General features: G+C 42.2%; 1 protein-coding gene across 2 annotated transcripts in view; it reads right to left on the reverse strand.

The window, feature by feature from the left end:
* Window positions 1-6701: 6701 nt before the first annotated feature.
* LOC115208566 (homeobox protein Meis1) overlaps window positions 6702-18049 on the reverse strand; it is a 36228-nt gene continuing 24880 nt past the window's right edge. The window contains exons 10-13 of one of the 2 annotated variants that reach the window (XM_029776725.1): window positions 15022-15080; window positions 13236-13325; window positions 12773-12868; window positions 6702-10097 (exon numbers count right to left, since the gene is read on the reverse strand). In XM_029776725.1, coding sequence (XP_029632585.1) covers window positions 12816-12868; window positions 13236-13325; window positions 15022-15080 — 202 coding nt within the window. In that variant the 3' untranslated portion in view covers window positions 6702-10097; window positions 12773-12815. Of the gene's footprint in view, window positions 10101-12772; window positions 12869-13235; window positions 13326-15021; window positions 15081-18049 lie in introns of both variants that reach the window. The other variant, XM_029776724.1, reaches the window with a different exon arrangement.

Below are 18049 nucleotides of genomic sequence, written 5' to 3' on the forward strand. Positions count from 1 at the left end.
TGCCTTGCTGGAATTTGGGTATGTTCAGACTAATGTTGGTTTTGTGAGTCCAAATTAGGAGCTGCTTTGTTTATATAAACCCCTTACCTCTCTCTGGGCTCTTTCGCCTATAGCCTTGGAGGGGTCATCCCATGGGCACTCACTACTCCCATCATTTCGAAGGCATATATATCTCCGTCTGTATCTCTCGCATTCTTTCCTATTGAGCGAACGCACAATGTGGGGAGAAGGGCCTCAGAGCGTTGCTTCAAATAAAAAGTTCACCACACACACGCACACACATACATGCATGTACTGTACGCACACAAACACTGACATGTGCACATTTGAGCACACGTGCACATACACACAAACACACCTCTCTCCCTCCCGCCACCCCAAAGCCTATCGAGTACGACGTACCTGTCAGACAAGAGGCCACTAGGGGACTTGTGGAGGGAAAGTGCCTTATGGAGAGAAGTCTGGAATGCACTTGCCTTTAGCGTAACCGGAAAAGCCGCCAAAAAGGAAAACACTGCAAACCTATTAATTATCCGTCCCGTGACACTTTTTTCCAACACCGAGACTAGTAAAATATCTCCATACCTCCTGGGCCAGTGATTACGTGTGCATTACCGATGGCGCTCTTGCGAAAGGGTGACAAAATCCCATCATACACCCCATCAACTCTCAGAGACTAATTATCTGTAGGAGAGGACTATAGGTTTACAATGTACACACTGTGGTCTGTGTGGCAAATGGCACCCTATTCCCTATACAGTGCACTACATTTGACCAGAGCCCATAGGGAAAAGGGTGCCATTTGGGAGGCACACTGCATGATGTTTTGACTGCCTGTATCGACATGCCTCCATACCACGGCATTAGCAGAGGATTAGAAAACCAACTGAAAAAGTATGCTTAAGTAAGTGTAGCATGAGTATGGTTCATCCAAGTCAGTGGAAGACATGACGTTACATTGAAGCTATTCCATGGACACTATTCTAGAGTCACTAAGGTGTGTCTGAAATGGCACACCATTGTCTAGTGCACTACTTTTTATCCGAGCCCTATGGGCCCTAGTCAAATGTAGCTTACTACATAGGGCTCTGATCAAAAGAAGTAGAAAGAAGGGTCTGAATAGCACCATATTTGTATTTGTATTTATTATGGATCCCCATTAGCTGCTTCCTGGGGTCTAGCAAAATTAAGGCAGTTTACACAATTTTAAAAACATTACAATACATTCACAGATTTCCCAACACACTGTATGCCCTCAGGCCCCTACTCCACCACTACCACATATCTACAGTACTAAATCCATGTGTACGTGTGTGTATAGTGCGTATGTTATTGTGTGTGTGTGTGTGTGTGTGTGTGTGTGTGTGTGTGTGTGTGTGTGTGTGTGTGTGTGTGTGTGTGTGTGTGTGTGTGTGTGTGTGTGTGTGTGTGTGTGTGTGTGTGTGTGTGTGTGTGTGTGTGTGTTGTGTGTGTATGCATATGGCTGTGCCTATGTTTGTGTTGCTTCACAGTATTTTTATCAGGGTTTTTTTTTTTCATTTAATTTTGCTGCTTGCATCAGTTACTTGATGTGGAATAGAGTTCCAGGTAGTCATGGCTCTATGTAGTACTGTGTGCCTCCCATAGTCTGTTCTGGACTTGGGGATGGTGAAGAGACCTCTTGTGGCATGTCTTATGGGGTTCGCATGGGTGTCCAAGCTGTGCACCAGTAGTTCAAACAGACAGCTCGGTGCATTCAACACGTCAATACCTATCATAAATACAAGTAGTGATGAAGTCAATCTTTCCTCCACTTTGAGTCAGGAGAGATTGACATGCATATTGGCTTGTCATTGTTGATAGACAACAATCATTTTTTCATCTCTTCCACAATCACTTTACAGAATTCAAAATTACAATGCTTGTCTTTCATAATTTGGTCAGATATACTTGGATGTGTAGTGTCAGTGTTTGTTGCTGGCATGTCATGCCTAAGTTTGCTGATCTTGTCTATGAAAAAAACATTCTAGTAGTTGGCAATTTCAGTTGGCTTTGTGATGAATGAGCCATCTGATTCAATTAATGATGGAGCTGAGTTTGCCTTTTTTCCCAAAATGTCATTTAAGGTGCTCCAAAGCTTTTTACTATCATTCTTTATGTCATTTATCTTTGTTTCATAGTGTAGTTTCTTATTTGAATTCAATTTCTTATTTTTATTCTCAATTTGCGACACGTTTTCATTTTTTTACCTTTTTTTTTTTTTTTTACATTTTAGTCATTTAGCAGACGCTCTTATCCAGAGTGACTTACAGTAGTGAATACATACATTTCATGCATTTTTTTTTTTTTGTACTGGCCCCCGTGGGAATCGAACCCACAACCCTGGCGTTGCACACACCATGCTGGCGTTGCAAACACCATGCTCTACCAACTGAGCCACAGTTGGTTGTGCAGCCACACTTATTTGCCATTCCTTTTGCCTCATCCCTCTCAGCCATACAATCCAAGGGGATTCAACTGTTTTTACAGTCATTTTCTTAATAGGTGCATACTTAATAGTAATTGGATTAAGCAATTTCATAAATGTGTCAAGTGCAGTGTCTGTTTGCTCCTCATTACACACCACGGACCAACAGATATTATTTACATCAACAACATAGGAATCACTACAAAACTTATTGTATGACCTCTTATACACTATAGTGCGGAGAATTAAAAAAAAAAAAAATATGTATGAAATGTATGCATTCACTACTGTAAGTCGCTCTGGATAAGAGCGTCTGCTAAATCACTAAAATGTAAAAAAAAATATTAGGCCCAGCCTTTGGAACTTTGGTTTTCCTATATATGGGTACAATATTGTGATCACTACATCCGATGGATTTAGATACTGCTTTAAAGCAAATGTCTGCAGCATTAGTAAAGATGTGATCAATACATGTTGATGATTTAATTCCTGTGCTGTTTGTAAATACCCTGGTAGGTTGACTGACAACCTGATCCAGGTTGCAGGCACTGGTCACAGTTTGAAGCTTTTTCTTGAGTGGGCAGCTTGATGAAAGCCAGTCATTATTTAAATCACCCAGAAAATAGACCTCTCTGTTGATATCACATACATTATCAAGCATTTCACACGTTATCCAGATACTGACTGTTAGCACTTGGTGGTCTATAGCAGCTTCCCACCAGAATGAGCTTTAGGTGAAGCAGATGAACCTGTAGCCATATTACATCAACAGTATTGAACATGAGATCCTCTCTAATCTTTACAGGAATGTGGTTCTGAATATAAACAGCAACACCTCCACCATTGGCATTTCTACCTTTTCTGTAAATGTTTTAACCATGTATTGCTACCACTGTATCATCAAAGGTATTGTCTAAGTGAGTTTCAGAGTCAGAATATGAATGTCATCTGTTACTAGCAAATTATTGATTTCATGAACCTATATATGTTAACGTGGGCTATTCTGAGCACTTTTCTTCTGTGATGCTTACTTGTTTTTATTGCTTTACTGGGAAGCTTAGCAGAAGTAGATATGCTCATGTTATTTATGTTAGTGCAGGGTGAGCTGCACACAGTGGACTTCCTCCTACGGCACACCAGCTCAGTGCTAACAGTATAAATCCATATAGGAAGTAGCAGACAAGAGAGACAGAAAAGGCTATGTGTTCACTTATTGGTCATTATCAATTAGGTAGGTTGAGGGGCCCAGGCACATAGCATCCACTGTGTAAATACACTGGCAAAGTTCAGCCAGCAGAACCCTTGACAAATAAATGGCCCTGTCACCGACAGCCTTTCATTAATCTCAACTTGTCACCCTTGTTTACTCAGGTTGGGGGGTTGGAAATCCAAGTGTATTCAATCTTGAATCTGTAACCATATACATGTTAGTCCGGAATCTTAAGCACAACAAATTCGTAACATATTGCACAAATTGGATTCGTAACATACTGTTTCACATGAATTTCAAAATGAATATGATATCATACGAATTGCAACGTTTCTAAAAGGTGCACTATGTAGAAATCGCTCTGCTATTTCCTGGTTGCAAAAATAGTTTGCCTAATTTCAGTTTCTGTGACAAAACAAGCAGTCATTGTGTAGAGAATCATTGTACCATGTAAATCGCTGTGACATACCTTTTCCATAACCAAAAATATTGTATTTTCAGCTGTTTGAAACTAGTGTACAAAACCGAAAGTAAAATATGCAAAAATGAAACTTAAGAACGGGAAGCATAGAAATAGCACACATAGAACAGATCTACCACTTCTTAGAATTGCTTTTAATGAGAATGAGAGATCTAGATCTCACATTTTTTCTGTGAATTTGGTCGGGTCGCCCAAAAAGTTACATATTGTAGCTTTAACACATCACACAAAATGAATGATGTAGTAAACAATTGGATGGCGTAGCACACACAAAAAAAACTTGGTCCGTTTTGGCTTGTGAGCACCACATTCAAAACTACTGTCTGAAATTATACAAACATTCGAGAGTCCATCATTAAGGAAAATGGTTTATTTAATACCTTCTATTTTTTGTATAAATATATAACAGTGATCTGACTGTACAGGACCTTTTTCGCAGTAGCACCACATTTAACATAAATACCTCTTCTGACATTTAGCATTTTTCTTTTAGCCTTCCTTACATTTAATTTAAAAAACAGGCCCTGTACACGAAACACAGACAAGAGTGATTGATTGCTTTTGTGCATGTTTGAAATAGCGACCTAATTATTTTCTTGAGGGCATCAAGGTAGAAGTTGCCTTGGGTGGCCAACCAGCAGAGATATTAACCACTCTATCTGTCCTCACAGAGATAACATTGTTAGTCTAACTCACTCTATCACTCGGAACCCGATAACAACTTTAACCTTACCATCTCTCATTGTTTTGGAAGTTTCTGCTGCTTGTACCAGCATGCCACAGTTGCATGTCAGTCTGCAAGGAATTTTTATGTCAAAATCTTCTATTCTTTTAACCCAATGTTCACTTCTGAACTTCACAACATTGGTAATGAGATATTGACCTTACTAGTCAAGACTTGTGAAACACTATATGGAGAATTCAGAAGGAAAAAGTAGTCATGTAGCTTTCAGTGGTTTGCAGTTGCTCTGAACTTATGAAATGTATTTGAATGGAATCTAATGGTATTTTATTGAATTGAAATTTAAATTAACAGATATTAATTTCATACAATTTAATTTATCTGATCTGAAGTGAACTAAATGAAATATTCCCCAGATAAAGTATTTCCATGGTCAGTGGAAATCTTTCTGTTCCTCCTCTTCCTCTCTCCTCTGGTAGGTCCAGGCTGAGGCGAGGTGGTGGCCATGCCTTGGCCCCTGCAGCACCCTGACACATAGAGACCCAGAGCAGTGACCCACCTCAGGAGACCAAGTCATCTGTCACTGCATGTCGGGCCCCAAGGGCCCCAGGGGTCGTGGCCTGCTGATTCATCCATTGTTTCAGGGTGATTGCTTCTCCTAGTTGCGTCAAATACAAAGGCTATTTACACACGCTCTGATATGTCTCAGGTCCTCATCTTGATTGCCATTAGCATTACTTGTGTGCATCTGATTTATTCTGTTTAATTCTGGGTTTCTTTGTTTTACGTTTTGTGACAAATTACTTTGTTAAAAGCTCTAAATTAAAATGAAACTTGATATAATTAATTGTGATAGATTAGATGGACTAGATACAGTGCTTTCAAAAAGTATTTATACCCCTCGACTTATTCCACATTTTGTTGTGTTACAGCCTGAATTCAGAATTGATTAAATAGATTTTAATAATAACAAAGTGAAAACACGTTTTTCGAAATGTATTGAAAATAAAATACAGAAATGTCAAATTACATAAGTGTTCAATACATGTTAGAATTACCTTTGACAACGATTACAGGTAAGTCTCTAAGAGCTTTGCACACCTGGAATGTACAATATTTGCACATTATTCTTTTTCAAATTCTTCAAGCTCTGTCAAGTTGGTTGTTGATCATTTCTAGACAGTCATTTTCAAGTCTTGCCATAGATTTTCAAGCCAATTTAAGTCAAAACTGTAACTAGGCCACTCAAGAACATTCAATGTCATCTTGGTAAGCAACTCCAGTGTATATTTGGCCTTGTGTTTTACGTTATTGTCCTGCTGAAAGGTGAATTTGTCTCCCAGTGTCTGTTGGAAATCAGACTGAACCAGGTTTTCCTCTAGGATTTTGCTTGTGCTCAGCTCTATTCCGTTTCTTTTTATAAAAAAATTCCCTAGTCCTTGCCAATGACAAGCATACCCATAACATGATGCAGCCACCTCCATGCTTGAAAATATGAAGAGTGGTACTCAGTGATGTGTTGTGTTGGATTTGCTTTGTATTTAAGACATGAAGTTCATTTCTTTGCCACATTTTTCACAGTTTTACTTTAGTGCCTTATTACAAACAGAATAGTTTAATTCTCTACAGGCTTCCTTCTTTTCACTCTGTCAATTAGGTTAGTATTGTGGAGTAACTACAATGTTGTTGTTCCATCCTCAGTTTTCTCCTGTCACAGCCATTAAACTCTGTAATTGTTTTAAAGTGACAATTGGCCTCATGGTGAAATCCCTGAGTGGTTTCCTTCATCTCCGGCAACTGAGTTAGGAAGGACGCTTGTATCTTTGTAGTGACTGAGTGTCAGTGGTGTCAGTGAAACAGAATGGGTCAGCCGCACTACTTATTGACAAATGTTTAATTAATTTGAAAAAACTTCTAAAAACATAATTCCACTTTGACATTATGGGGTATTGTGTGTAGGCCAGTGACACAAAATCTAAATGTAATCCATTTAAAATGCAGGCTGTGAAATGTCAAGGGGTATGAATACTTTCTGAAGGCACTGTATATCCCTACTTTGTTTATTAGCTTAGTTCTGCATTTATTACAGAGTAATAAATCAACACTGAAATTGCCACACACCATAATCCCTAAAGTGGCCCCACACAAACTTTATGTATTTTATATTTGTTGTTTACACAGCACTTTTAGCATATTTAATGAAGTTGGTACGAAGTGGCATGATGAATCCTCAGCTGGAGGAAATCTACTACTGATGTCTAATCACACATTTAGGTGGCGTCCTAAATGGCACCCTATTCTTTATATTGTGCCCTAGTTTTTTACCAGAGCCCTATGGTCCCTGGTCAAAAATAGTGTACTATGTAGTGAATAGGGTGCCATTTGGAACACCACCCTTAGCTGGGAAAAACAGTCAGATGAAGGCAGTTTCCAAAATCCCCTAAAGATGGCAGTCAAACATGGGACTTAGTTCACAGTGGCTTTATCGGAATAGACAGCCATGTCACTCAGGAATGTGAGACTTGCAGTGGAATCATGAGGAGCAGAGAGATGAGGGGGAAATCTTGACAATAAAGAATAACATTTTCTTAAACATTATGGTGCAATTTTCTTTTTTTAAATTACATTTGTGGCAAAAAATAAGATTTGAGGCAGTCTCATTCGCCAATAATCTCAACTCTTGATAAAAGTCGATAACCAACCAAAAATTCCACAATATCCTACTGTCCTCACACTAAATTGGTAATTGATTTTTAGAGGAAGATAAATGATTCCTTTTGTGTCTGCCGGCTTTGAAATGAGGTGTATCTAGGGAACTCCCAGAGGATTGGGAGAGCGCATCTATTGAGAGGGAGAAGTAGAGCGTGAGCAGGAACTAATCCATTTAAGTGTTTGGGGGCAGATTTACGCAAATCCCTTTTTCCCCCCTCAAATTCCAGGGAAGACTCTCATTTGTATCTAGCTGGGCCTTTCTCACTATTGAATATCTTGGTAGTGGATAGTGGATATAATTTGTCTCTGGAGAGTCTCACAAAAGGACATCATATAAATAGTTGGCTTATGTCTATAGTAGAAGATCATGTTTTAGTAAGTGTCAACATATTTTCAGTCCCTCAAATTCCAAGGAAGACTCATTTGTATCGAGGCCTTCTCACTATTAAGCCTATTTGGTTGTGGATAGTGTAGTGCATGCCATTTTTCTCATGCTGGAGGATGCCACAATAACAATATGTCATATAAATAGCAGGCCTCTGTCTAAGACCATGTTTTAGTAAGTGTCAGCATATTTTTGTCCCAGTTGCTGCAAGATTAAAAGTAGCCACAGTTTTGGGAGGGCTGGATTTCAGTGAAGTGCATTTCAGCAGATATTTTATTAGAAGTGAGTGGGAGTTCCAGATCTGTACCACATTATGCTTCCCTATATAACCTCGAATCATATTCTATTCTTCCAAAATAAAGAAAAATCCTCAAGTATCCTCAAACATTCTATTCGCCACAACAAAGCTTTCAGTTAAGTTGATTTTGGTTAAACATTTTTTTCTCACATTGTCATTCAAACCTGAGAGACTATAGGTCTTAGGCAAGTGTATCATGTATTATTCCAAGACACTAATAATGAATTATTAAAGACAAGAACAAGAAGACAGAGCAATGTGCTTGTTCATTTAGTGGACCTTCAAAGCCCACCTGGTCTGTTCTCGTCGGGGTTCGGACGTGACAACAACGTCCGTCATTCAGAATAACCTTTTGCCCTCAACAGCCTGCTTCCTTCAGCCACACCTCATACAGCAGCTGAGAAGCCAAAGAGCGAGAGATAGCGACCCTTCTCTGTTCTTACCCCCACCACCAACACTGTGGATGCATCCCAAATGGCACCACATTCCATATAATATATGGCACCAGAGCCCTATGAGTCCTAGTCAAAACAAGTGCACCATATAGGGGGTAGGGTGCCATTTGGGACACAACCTGTGTCTGCATAAGCCCTTTCCACCACAGTCGGCGAGTCAAACAAAGTAATTAGTCAGTAAATATGGAGCTACCCAGGCGAAGCAGGGAAGGGGGCAGCCGGCAGGCAGGAAATCTACTGTGTAATTTTTCCCATCACTGTACTGTACCAAGCTGTACCCTCCTACTAACTGTCCGGGTTACTAACTGGGGTTTTGGTAGCACTTTACATTGAGTTGCACTTATACCTGTGTAGTAGTTCTGTAATTACTACACTTATAGGCTACCTGTGTAGTAAATCTGTAATTACACTCTAGTTACTTATGTGTTACAAAGCTTGTTAACACATAATATAAATTGTATGACAGGACCTCAAAGTATTGAAATGGTTCCTTTCTGTGTTCATACAGCAAACTGAGAGAAACTGGTCCTGTAATTTCTTTTTATTTTCAAACGCAAAGAGATTCGTGGGGGTAGGAGATAAACGTCTATGAAAAAAGACTCACACACATAGTGTGAATTAGACAAGTCAAGTCCTTTTTTTGAAAAACAGCATAGTACGGCAAAGCAATACCAGAGCACTTGCAATAGTTATCGTTACTCGTCCGCAGAGAGTTTGTGGTAAAACAGTAAACAGCACACTATTGCCTCACCTTATTGTCATTTTCCAGAATTACAACAATTTCATTATTTAAAAAAATGGTTTCCAGGGCGTCTGTTGTTTTAAAAAGACCCTCCGGGAAATACAGACATCGGCTTCTTTTCTTGGTACAAGTCCACTGCCAAGACAAGAGTATCTTCACCCTCTATAACTGTCCATGCCATGCAGCAGAGGGGGGAAAAGTGAAGGACTAATTGTTTGTTTGTATTGGTTGAATTAACACAGTATCGAAGTATCCACTGGAGAGCTCCAGTAATTGTAGTCCCCAGAAGGGAAGTCCTCACAACGTAAGAAGTCCTCACAAGGCATGATGGGGTTTCCAAGGCCTCTCATAGTCAGGGTGGTGGTTCAGCAACAGTGGCTACTCAAATTGAACCACTTTAAGGAAATGGGGGGAGTTGGAGAGGGGGGGGGGGGTCACCAGCCCCACTGACAAACAGTCAGGCGATGGTGGTGAGTTTGGGCTGGGCACCAGCGCAATCGATATTGCTGGGTCACAGAAGAGTCACGGAGGGAGGGGCAGCACCGAGAGATCATGCCCCAGTGGCGGGGCTGGTTGGTGGGAGGGTAGAGGTGATGGTAGGGGCACCAGTGGAGGTCAGAGCGATGCCCATATCCGTGCTGATCGGCCCACCATGGGACACGCCATCCTCGGGAATACCTGGCAGTCTGCTGGGAAAACAAAGAAAAACAATGTGTAAAACTGAAAACAACACCAGTGTGTACAAGTTACTTTAGCAATAATACTGTGTAGTGTTACTTTAACACTATAACACTGTGTAGTGTTACTTTAACACTATAACACTGTGTAGTGTTACTTTAACACTGTAACACTGTGTAGTGTCAGTTTAAAACGACAGCAATGTGCACTGTTACTTTAGGTCACGTGCAGCAGTTGTGTTGTGTGCAGTGAAGCGGCACTACAATGGGGTGACATGTCGGGACAAATGGATTTCCCCTATCCCACTAACTCTTAGATCAGTGTTCATGATTTAAAGGAGAGTAGGAGGGAGGAAAAAGAGGCCATTGGTCGAGCATTTAGAGCCGGCTAGAGTGCAGCACTCTGCGGCTGAGCAAGAGAGCAGCGTGGCTGACCCATTCTGTTTCACTGACACCAGGGGACCCAATCAACAGGCGCTACTTCCCAATGGAGAGCAGAGGCTAAACGCCCCCGAAGCCTTATTTTCTCTTTCGTCTCTTTCGTTTTCTTTCTTTCTCCTGAGTCCCTTTACCGGTCCTCCCCTCAAAAGATGGCAACCCTGACCCCTCGGAACGATGTTAGCAAACCTCGGCCGAATAATTGCCAGAGAGGCTCCTTTAAACAATGGCCTCCAGCAGTGTTAGGGCGACGCACAGGGGTCAGTGAGGAAGTTCACCAAAGGATGCCTGAGGGGGTTTCTGGGTAGAGAGAAACATTTTGTACGGAGAGGGGGGGGGGGGGGGATAATCCTGTACTCTCGTTAATTTGTGGGCCCGTAATCGCCTATTGTCCGGGAAGGGAAAATGACGATTTTGCCCAGCCTTGGCTAATTTTGCGGAATAAGAAGAAAGGAAAGAAGGGGGCCAAACGACCAGGGAACAGTCGTTTGGTCCGGGGCCTTCTGCATGGCTTGCTTTGGATACGAACTGACAGGTGCACTGTTTCCCAAGGACCCATAAGCTCGATAATCGCGAGGGGAAGAAAGCGTAATGCTCCTCCTGAAGAGTCTTTAATTGACTTTGGTTCGAAGTAATGTTGCAGAGTGACCGTATTAGAAAAACCTGCCGAGTCCCGAGTCTCTCTCCAGTCTCACTCTCCAGTCTCTCTCTCCAGTCTCTCTCTCCAGTCTCTCTCTCTAGTCTCTTTTCAGTCTCTCTCTGCAGTCTCTCTCTCCAGTCTCTCTCTCCAGTCTCTCTCTCCAGTCTCTCTCCAGTCTCTTTTCAGTCTCTCTCTCTCCAGTCTCTCTCTCCAGTCTCTCTCTCCAGTCTCTCTCCAGTCTCTTTTCAGTCTCTCTCTCCAGTCTCTCTCCAGTCTCTCTCCCCAGTCTCTCTCCCCAGTCTCTCTCCCCAGTCTCTCTCCCCAGTCTCTCTTCAGTCTCTCTCCAGTCTCTCTCCAGTCTCTCTCCAGTCTCTCTCCAGTCTCTCTCTCCAGTCTCTCTCCAGTCCAGGCCGTAAACGGCTCGCTTAATCTTCCCCATTCGCCGAGCTTAATGAAAATATCTTATGACAGAACTGGAGTCCTTAATCAAATAAGAGGTTGGAAAACGTTTTATGTACCTCGTTAATGATTAATTCATTCAACGGGACGTAAAAGAACATCTCTTATGATTAATTGACCCTGCAGTCTTTGAGAACTTTACCTTAATTAGCCAGTCTATATTTAGCCACTCTATCACTCAATAGACGGCAGAGGAAGATTGACTCTTGGTCTATGTCTGTCTTCTGTTCCCATAGGATTTCAGATGCCACCTCCGACCCCATTAACAATTTTCACATGACAAATTCGTTAGCACTCTTGTTTTCCATCGAGCACCCACTTTCGTTGTTTCTAAACAAACATCAAATATGCACATCTGAGAAGATGGCTGACCCTTTGAATGTGGACAGCCATAACAAGTTCTTTCCCACAGTGCGTGTGAGAAGCGGGAGCAATGAAAGGTCGTTCTTTCTGTCCACATGACCAGTCAAATAATCAATTGGTCACACCACTGGCGTATACATATTTAATTTAGACAAAGTCAATTAGCTTTTGCCGGGCCTTTTCATCCGGCTGCAATGTGGCAGTAGCTTCCTGCTGCATTTATATACAGGAAACGTTTTATTTGTGTGTCCGTGCTAGCATATCACTTAGTATGCATGCCTTATACATTCTTCATGATACAGTGAGCTCCAAAAGTATTGGGACACATCCTTTTTGTTGTTGTTTTGGCTCTCTACGGCAGCACTTTGGATTTAACATGAGACAACAACTATGAAGTTAAAATGCAGACTGTCAGCTTTAATTTGAGTGTATTTTCATCCATATCGGGTGAACCGTTTAGAAATTACAGCACTTTTTGTACATAGTCCTCTCATTTTAGGGACCCAAAAGTATTGGGACAAAGTCACTTATATGTATGTGTATTAAAGTAGTCAAAAGTTTAATATTTGGCCCCGTATTCCTAGTAGGCGATGATTACATCAAGCTTGTGACTCTACAAACTGGATGCATTTGCTGTTTGTTTTGACTGTGTTCAAGATTACTGTGTGCCCAATAGAAATGAATGGTAAGTCACGTATTGTCATTTTGGAGTCACTTTTATTGTAAGTACGAATATAATATGTTTCTAAACACTTCTACATTAATGTGTATGCTTGATACTTACAGTGCGTCCCCTTGGGCTCTGTGCCAAGTCCGTTAGCAAGGGGTCACATGTAATGCCACTGTCCCTCCACGCCCATACCCATCCCACCCATGGGCCCTACGGGGTTGAGAAGAGGGACAAATTAGAGAGGTGTGAGTGAGGATGGGGGAAGAGAAGGGGGACAGAGATAAAGAGGACAAAGACATTATTTGGGTCACTGAGGTGAGCTAATGCAAATATTGCAATGTGACCGGTCACACCTGGTCAAGACTGTGTCTCTGCAAGGTGGGGGGGGGGGGGAACCAGTCAGGTCCATGGTGTGTGTTTGAGGGACTCAAAGGTTTGTGTGTCTGTGTGTGTGTGTGTGTGTGTGTTAGTGGTGTGTGCATGTGTGCGTGCACATGTGCCTGCATGTGCGCATACGTGCATGTGTGTGCGTACGTGTGTGTCTGGGACGTAGGAGTTAAGAGATAGGAGTCTTTACCAGGTGGTCTGATTCCCATGTGTGTCTGGCCGTCCATGACAAACCCTCCCATTGGTTGACCATCTGGGGTGTAGGGCCCTCCTCCAGTCACTGGCAAAAAAACACAGGCAGAGACAGAAGGAAATGCTAATTAGAATCTTGCATAAGTTTTAATTACCGGTGCGCCCCCATAAAACGTCCCCCCTCCCTCTCCTGGTTTGGTCTGTCCTCGTTATTCTCTCACTATTATCCTCTAATTACAAGATCATTTCGTAGGTAATTTTCTTCATCAATAGGCTTAATTACTAACAAACGACTTTGTATGTATTGGTAAGAGTTGTCCTTATGGCCTATGCTGTGAAAGAGCAACTTGATGTCAGCAAATAGATTACTGTTCTGGCAACTAGAACGTAATTACCTCAAATTACACAGTAGCACTGTAAATGGGAAATAAGTAACTTATAACAACTCTTTGACTCATTAAACGCGTTTAAGCAAACCGGCTAACCATAATTACAGTACGTAATTAAGGAACTACTTTTCCGCCAGGTTACTGGTGGAACAACAAGGCAGTTAACCCACTGTTCCTAGGCCATCATTGAAAATAAGAATTTGTTCTTAACTGACTTGCCTAGTTAAATAAAGATAAAATAAATAAATAATAATAATAAAACATTTCAAATCTGTCCACTATCACTTATGGGGCTCCCAAGTGGCGCAGCGGTCTAAGGCACTGCATCTCAGTGCTAGAGGAGTCACTACAGACACCCTGCTTCGAATCCAAGATGTATCACAACCGGCCGTGATTGAGAGTCCCATAGGGCGGCGCACAATTGGCCCAGCGTCGTCCGGGTTTGGCCGTCATAGTAAATAAGAATTTATTCTTAACTGACCTTCCTAGTTAAATAAAGGTTAAATAAAGGTTAAATAAAAAATAAATGAAATAAATGGAACAATTAGTGGCGGAGGAAGGATAGGACAAAACGGTCTGTGATTCGGCTTTCTGTCTCCCTCATATCATAAAGTGTAGACAGCCTCAGGTAGAGAAGCTGCTTCTGGTTACATGAGCCAGAGCAACAGTTCAAGCTCCTTCGGTCCGTCTTTGAACTTTACACAGTCCCCCTAATGCAACCCTAACCCCTAACCCTCATCACAGGTCATACATTTTACAGCAGCTCCAAAACAAGGCATGTGCCAGGGGACTGCTCTGTCTTTAGCAGAGAGGGAGAGAGAGGAAGAGAGAGACTAACAAAGTAAACCAAAGTCCTACTCCACAACTTTTTACAGTAGCCAATGTGTTTTTTTTTTTATCAAAAAGTAAAAATTCTGAAATTAAATTTAAATTCGTAAAAAAGCAAGGGAAAACGACTGGTCATATTTTAACTTCAGTTTCACTTGCTCCTTGTTTGTTTTTTAATCCAAGGTTAAACTTTCAATGGACTAGCCAGTCAAAGTGATTAGCATCTTTGTCTGGGCTAATCCGCTGGGTTATAGTGGCCATTCACTCCCGTCGTTAAATCCGTCCGTTCAGTTAAACACATTGAAGACCAGAAGGGGCAAGACTGGAGATAGTAGCAGGAGAAGTACACAGTTTTTGTTTTGTCAAAAACAGATTCATTTATGTTTTCATTTATGTTTACATTTTGAGATGTTTTTATTTGATTAAATTCAAGATTTTTTTAATGTATGTTGAACCTGTTTCCTTGAGAAAAAAAAAGGCTTGACGAGTTCATATTCCTGCGTTGACTTGAATTGAAACAACTTTACCACATGAATTGAAACCACTCAAATTTGACGGGAGACTTGCCTGCTCTATTGGACTGGTCGATCATGGGCTGTACTATTCTTCGTCTCGCGTTGATGAACCTGAAAGAGAGAGAATGAGGGAAGGAGGGAATGGGGGGAGGGCAGTGGAGGAGAGAGAAGACAGCAACACGTTATAAATGAGGCCTGGCGAGCAGCATATGATTTCAATGTACTGTTTTGGGACCACAGAGGAAAAGCATTCATTCGCTTTGGCGTTATGAGAAGAAAAAAAATGCTTGCTGTCAGCGATGGTTGCCTGACGTTGTCCAGGCGTCTGGTCTACACTTCACTAAAAGAACATGGAAACCTCAACTTCCTCTTAAACTGTGGCTTTCAAAGAAAAAAATGGCTTCTTAGACAGTAACTGTGATTCTTACCAAACCAAACACCTGGAATATCTATGAGTTCATAGCAAACGGACGCTGCTGGTGCAAGCATACACTTCTTTGATATCGACCAATACAGTAGACACTTGATATACTGTCTCTAAAAAGTCCAAAATATTTCATGTCACAGCAAAATTCTATTTAGCTTTTCATTACATAAAATACACCAAGCACCGATAAAGTAAAGTCCTGAAGTACTAGTATAGTTTTTTGTGTACCATCCCTTAGCACACATCCAAACAAAGCTCATACAACTAAATCTCTCTGCAGTGGGATAGCTTAGGTGCATTACGGAATAGCTATGTTTGCAGAGTGTTGTCCTACATTCATACACGTCCCCTCTAAGTATAATTGTGCTCTTGAAAGCCATCATTCTGGTATGCATGATCCCTGACCTTCGACCCTGGCGGCCCCGTGACCCGGCGCCCTCAGCAGAGGAGCACTCTGGTCTTGCTCAGCCTAAAGCTTTGTGAACCCGCCCCGTGACCCCTGCCGACCCGGGGAGTGAAAGCTCAGTGGTTCCAACTTGATTTATGTCCCTCTGCCTTTTTACCCCTGGTGGGATGGTTCCATTTCATCTTTTTCTTCAAAAAAAAAGAGAGAAGCGAAAAGGGGAGGAACAGGTTTCCTTTTCAGGAAAACAAAAGCCACAACACTCCTTTCAGGAGGGCCCAAAAAAAGGCAGAAGCAGGGGGCGGGAGGGGGGTGGAGGAGTGGGAGGAGGAGTGGGGGGGTGAAGATGACGGGGAGAGGAAGATACTAAGAGAGAAGTGCGGAGAAGAGGCCCAAACTGAACTAGAAAACCGAGTCATATGATGAAGCCTATCTAGAGCCGCATGCTTTTTCAGTGTAATAACATACTGTGTATCTATCAGGCAATAAAAGGTGGCTATTAGGTGATGTTTTGGATGATAGAATCATAAAAATAAAGGGGAACCAATTACTTTCATTTCAACAAAGCTTTGACAAATGAGGCGCAAAGTCCCTTAGGCCAGAGTGCTTCCACAAAAACCACAAGAAGGACATATCCTTGATGATACTGTGACGAATCATGGTGGGGAGCACAGGGGGTGTATGTAGTGTTAGGGTCTCAAAAGGAGAGGGAGATAGAGGGAGAGAGAGGGGTGGAGAGGCTGTGGGGCGCTCTGTTGTGTGGCGCCCGGCCGCCACCACACACCCCCTAGCGCCACCTTTTAAGCAGCCAATGAAAGGGGGAACAGAGCGCCATGCGGCGCGACCAAGGCTGCGTCCTCTGTTAGAGAGTTAAAAGTTTCACCCCTGCGCGAACCCTTCACACCATGGGACTGCGTTTATGTCCCTGCTTTAGCCCTCCGCTTCCCACCGCACAATAAGTGTGACTATCCACCCCTCTCTAGCTCCCACTCCCACAATGGAGGCCTATTCTTCTGACTAGACGTGTCGTAAAAACCCTCCACTTTTGAAAAACGTTGTTTTTACCGAAGAAAAACATTGTTTTACGACAGCTTTGTGTGATATGAACTTGTATGCTTAGCGTGTAGTGAAGTAGGCACTTCTAGATACAGCCAGGGTATCCACAATAGGGTTGGGGTCAATTCCATTTCAATTCAATCATCTCAGGAGCTATTGCATTGAAAAGCCTTCACTTTACTTTCACTTCCTGAATTGAATGAATTGAAATGGAATTGACCCCAACCCTGATCCACAACTTTACAAATACTACCTCACCACCAAGCACCATCAAATGTACACATAAAAACACAAGGAATGCGCTCAAGAAAGAACAACCCCAACAACTGAAATATCCTCCTTTAGCTAATTTGGTGCGGTGGCATCTGTTCTCGTCCACTGCAGGCTGCAGAGCTGGAGCCTCAGCACGGTGAATCGCCTCTCCTGTGAGGATTAAAATAAACGAGCGCTCCCCTCCAGTCTGGGCTCCCCTGGTCGTAAAATGGCCCCTAAACCCGCCTCCCGGGGTGTCATTCTCAGGTCAGCTTCCCCCTAACCCCCCCCCCCCCCTCGGTCCCCCCAACTCCCCCCTTGCACGCCCGCCCTTGGGTGTGTTTGAATAAACCAGTCCGGCTGTTTGCCATGAAAACGCCATTGACATCAATCCCCCCCTTCTCACCTGTTCCAATCAGCACACGGCCCTGTTATGAGGTGGGGGGGACGTAAACGCCTCGGCAACTTCTCCACAACCTCTCCGTAACCTATCTTACTGCACTTAGAATGTGACTGACAAACGAGCCCATGCATGTACAGTATCTTCAAAGCACTAACAGCAATGTCAATTGAACGATGACTATGCAATGCATGTGTATGTCGAGGAAATGGACTGTGCTGCTGCTACATTTAGATCAGTGGTGTAAAGTACTTAAGTAAAAGTACTTGAAAGTACTACTTAGTTTTTTGTGGTGTCTGTACATTACTTTTCTATTTATATTTTTGACAACTTTTACTTTTACTTCACCACATTTCTAAAGAAAAGAATGTACTTTTTACTCCATACATTATTTTCCCTGACACCCATGTTACATTTTGAATGCTTAACAGCACAGGAAAATGGTTTAATTCACACAGTTATCAAGAGACCATCCACGGTCATCCCTACTGCCCCTGATCTGCAGACTCACTAAACACACATGCTTCGTTTGTAAATGATGT

Source organism: Salmo trutta, chromosome 14 (genome assembly GCF_901001165.1).
Source record: "Salmo trutta chromosome 14, fSalTru1.1, whole genome shotgun sequence".
NCBI lineage: Eukaryota > Metazoa > Chordata > Actinopteri > Salmoniformes > Salmonidae > Salmo > Salmo trutta.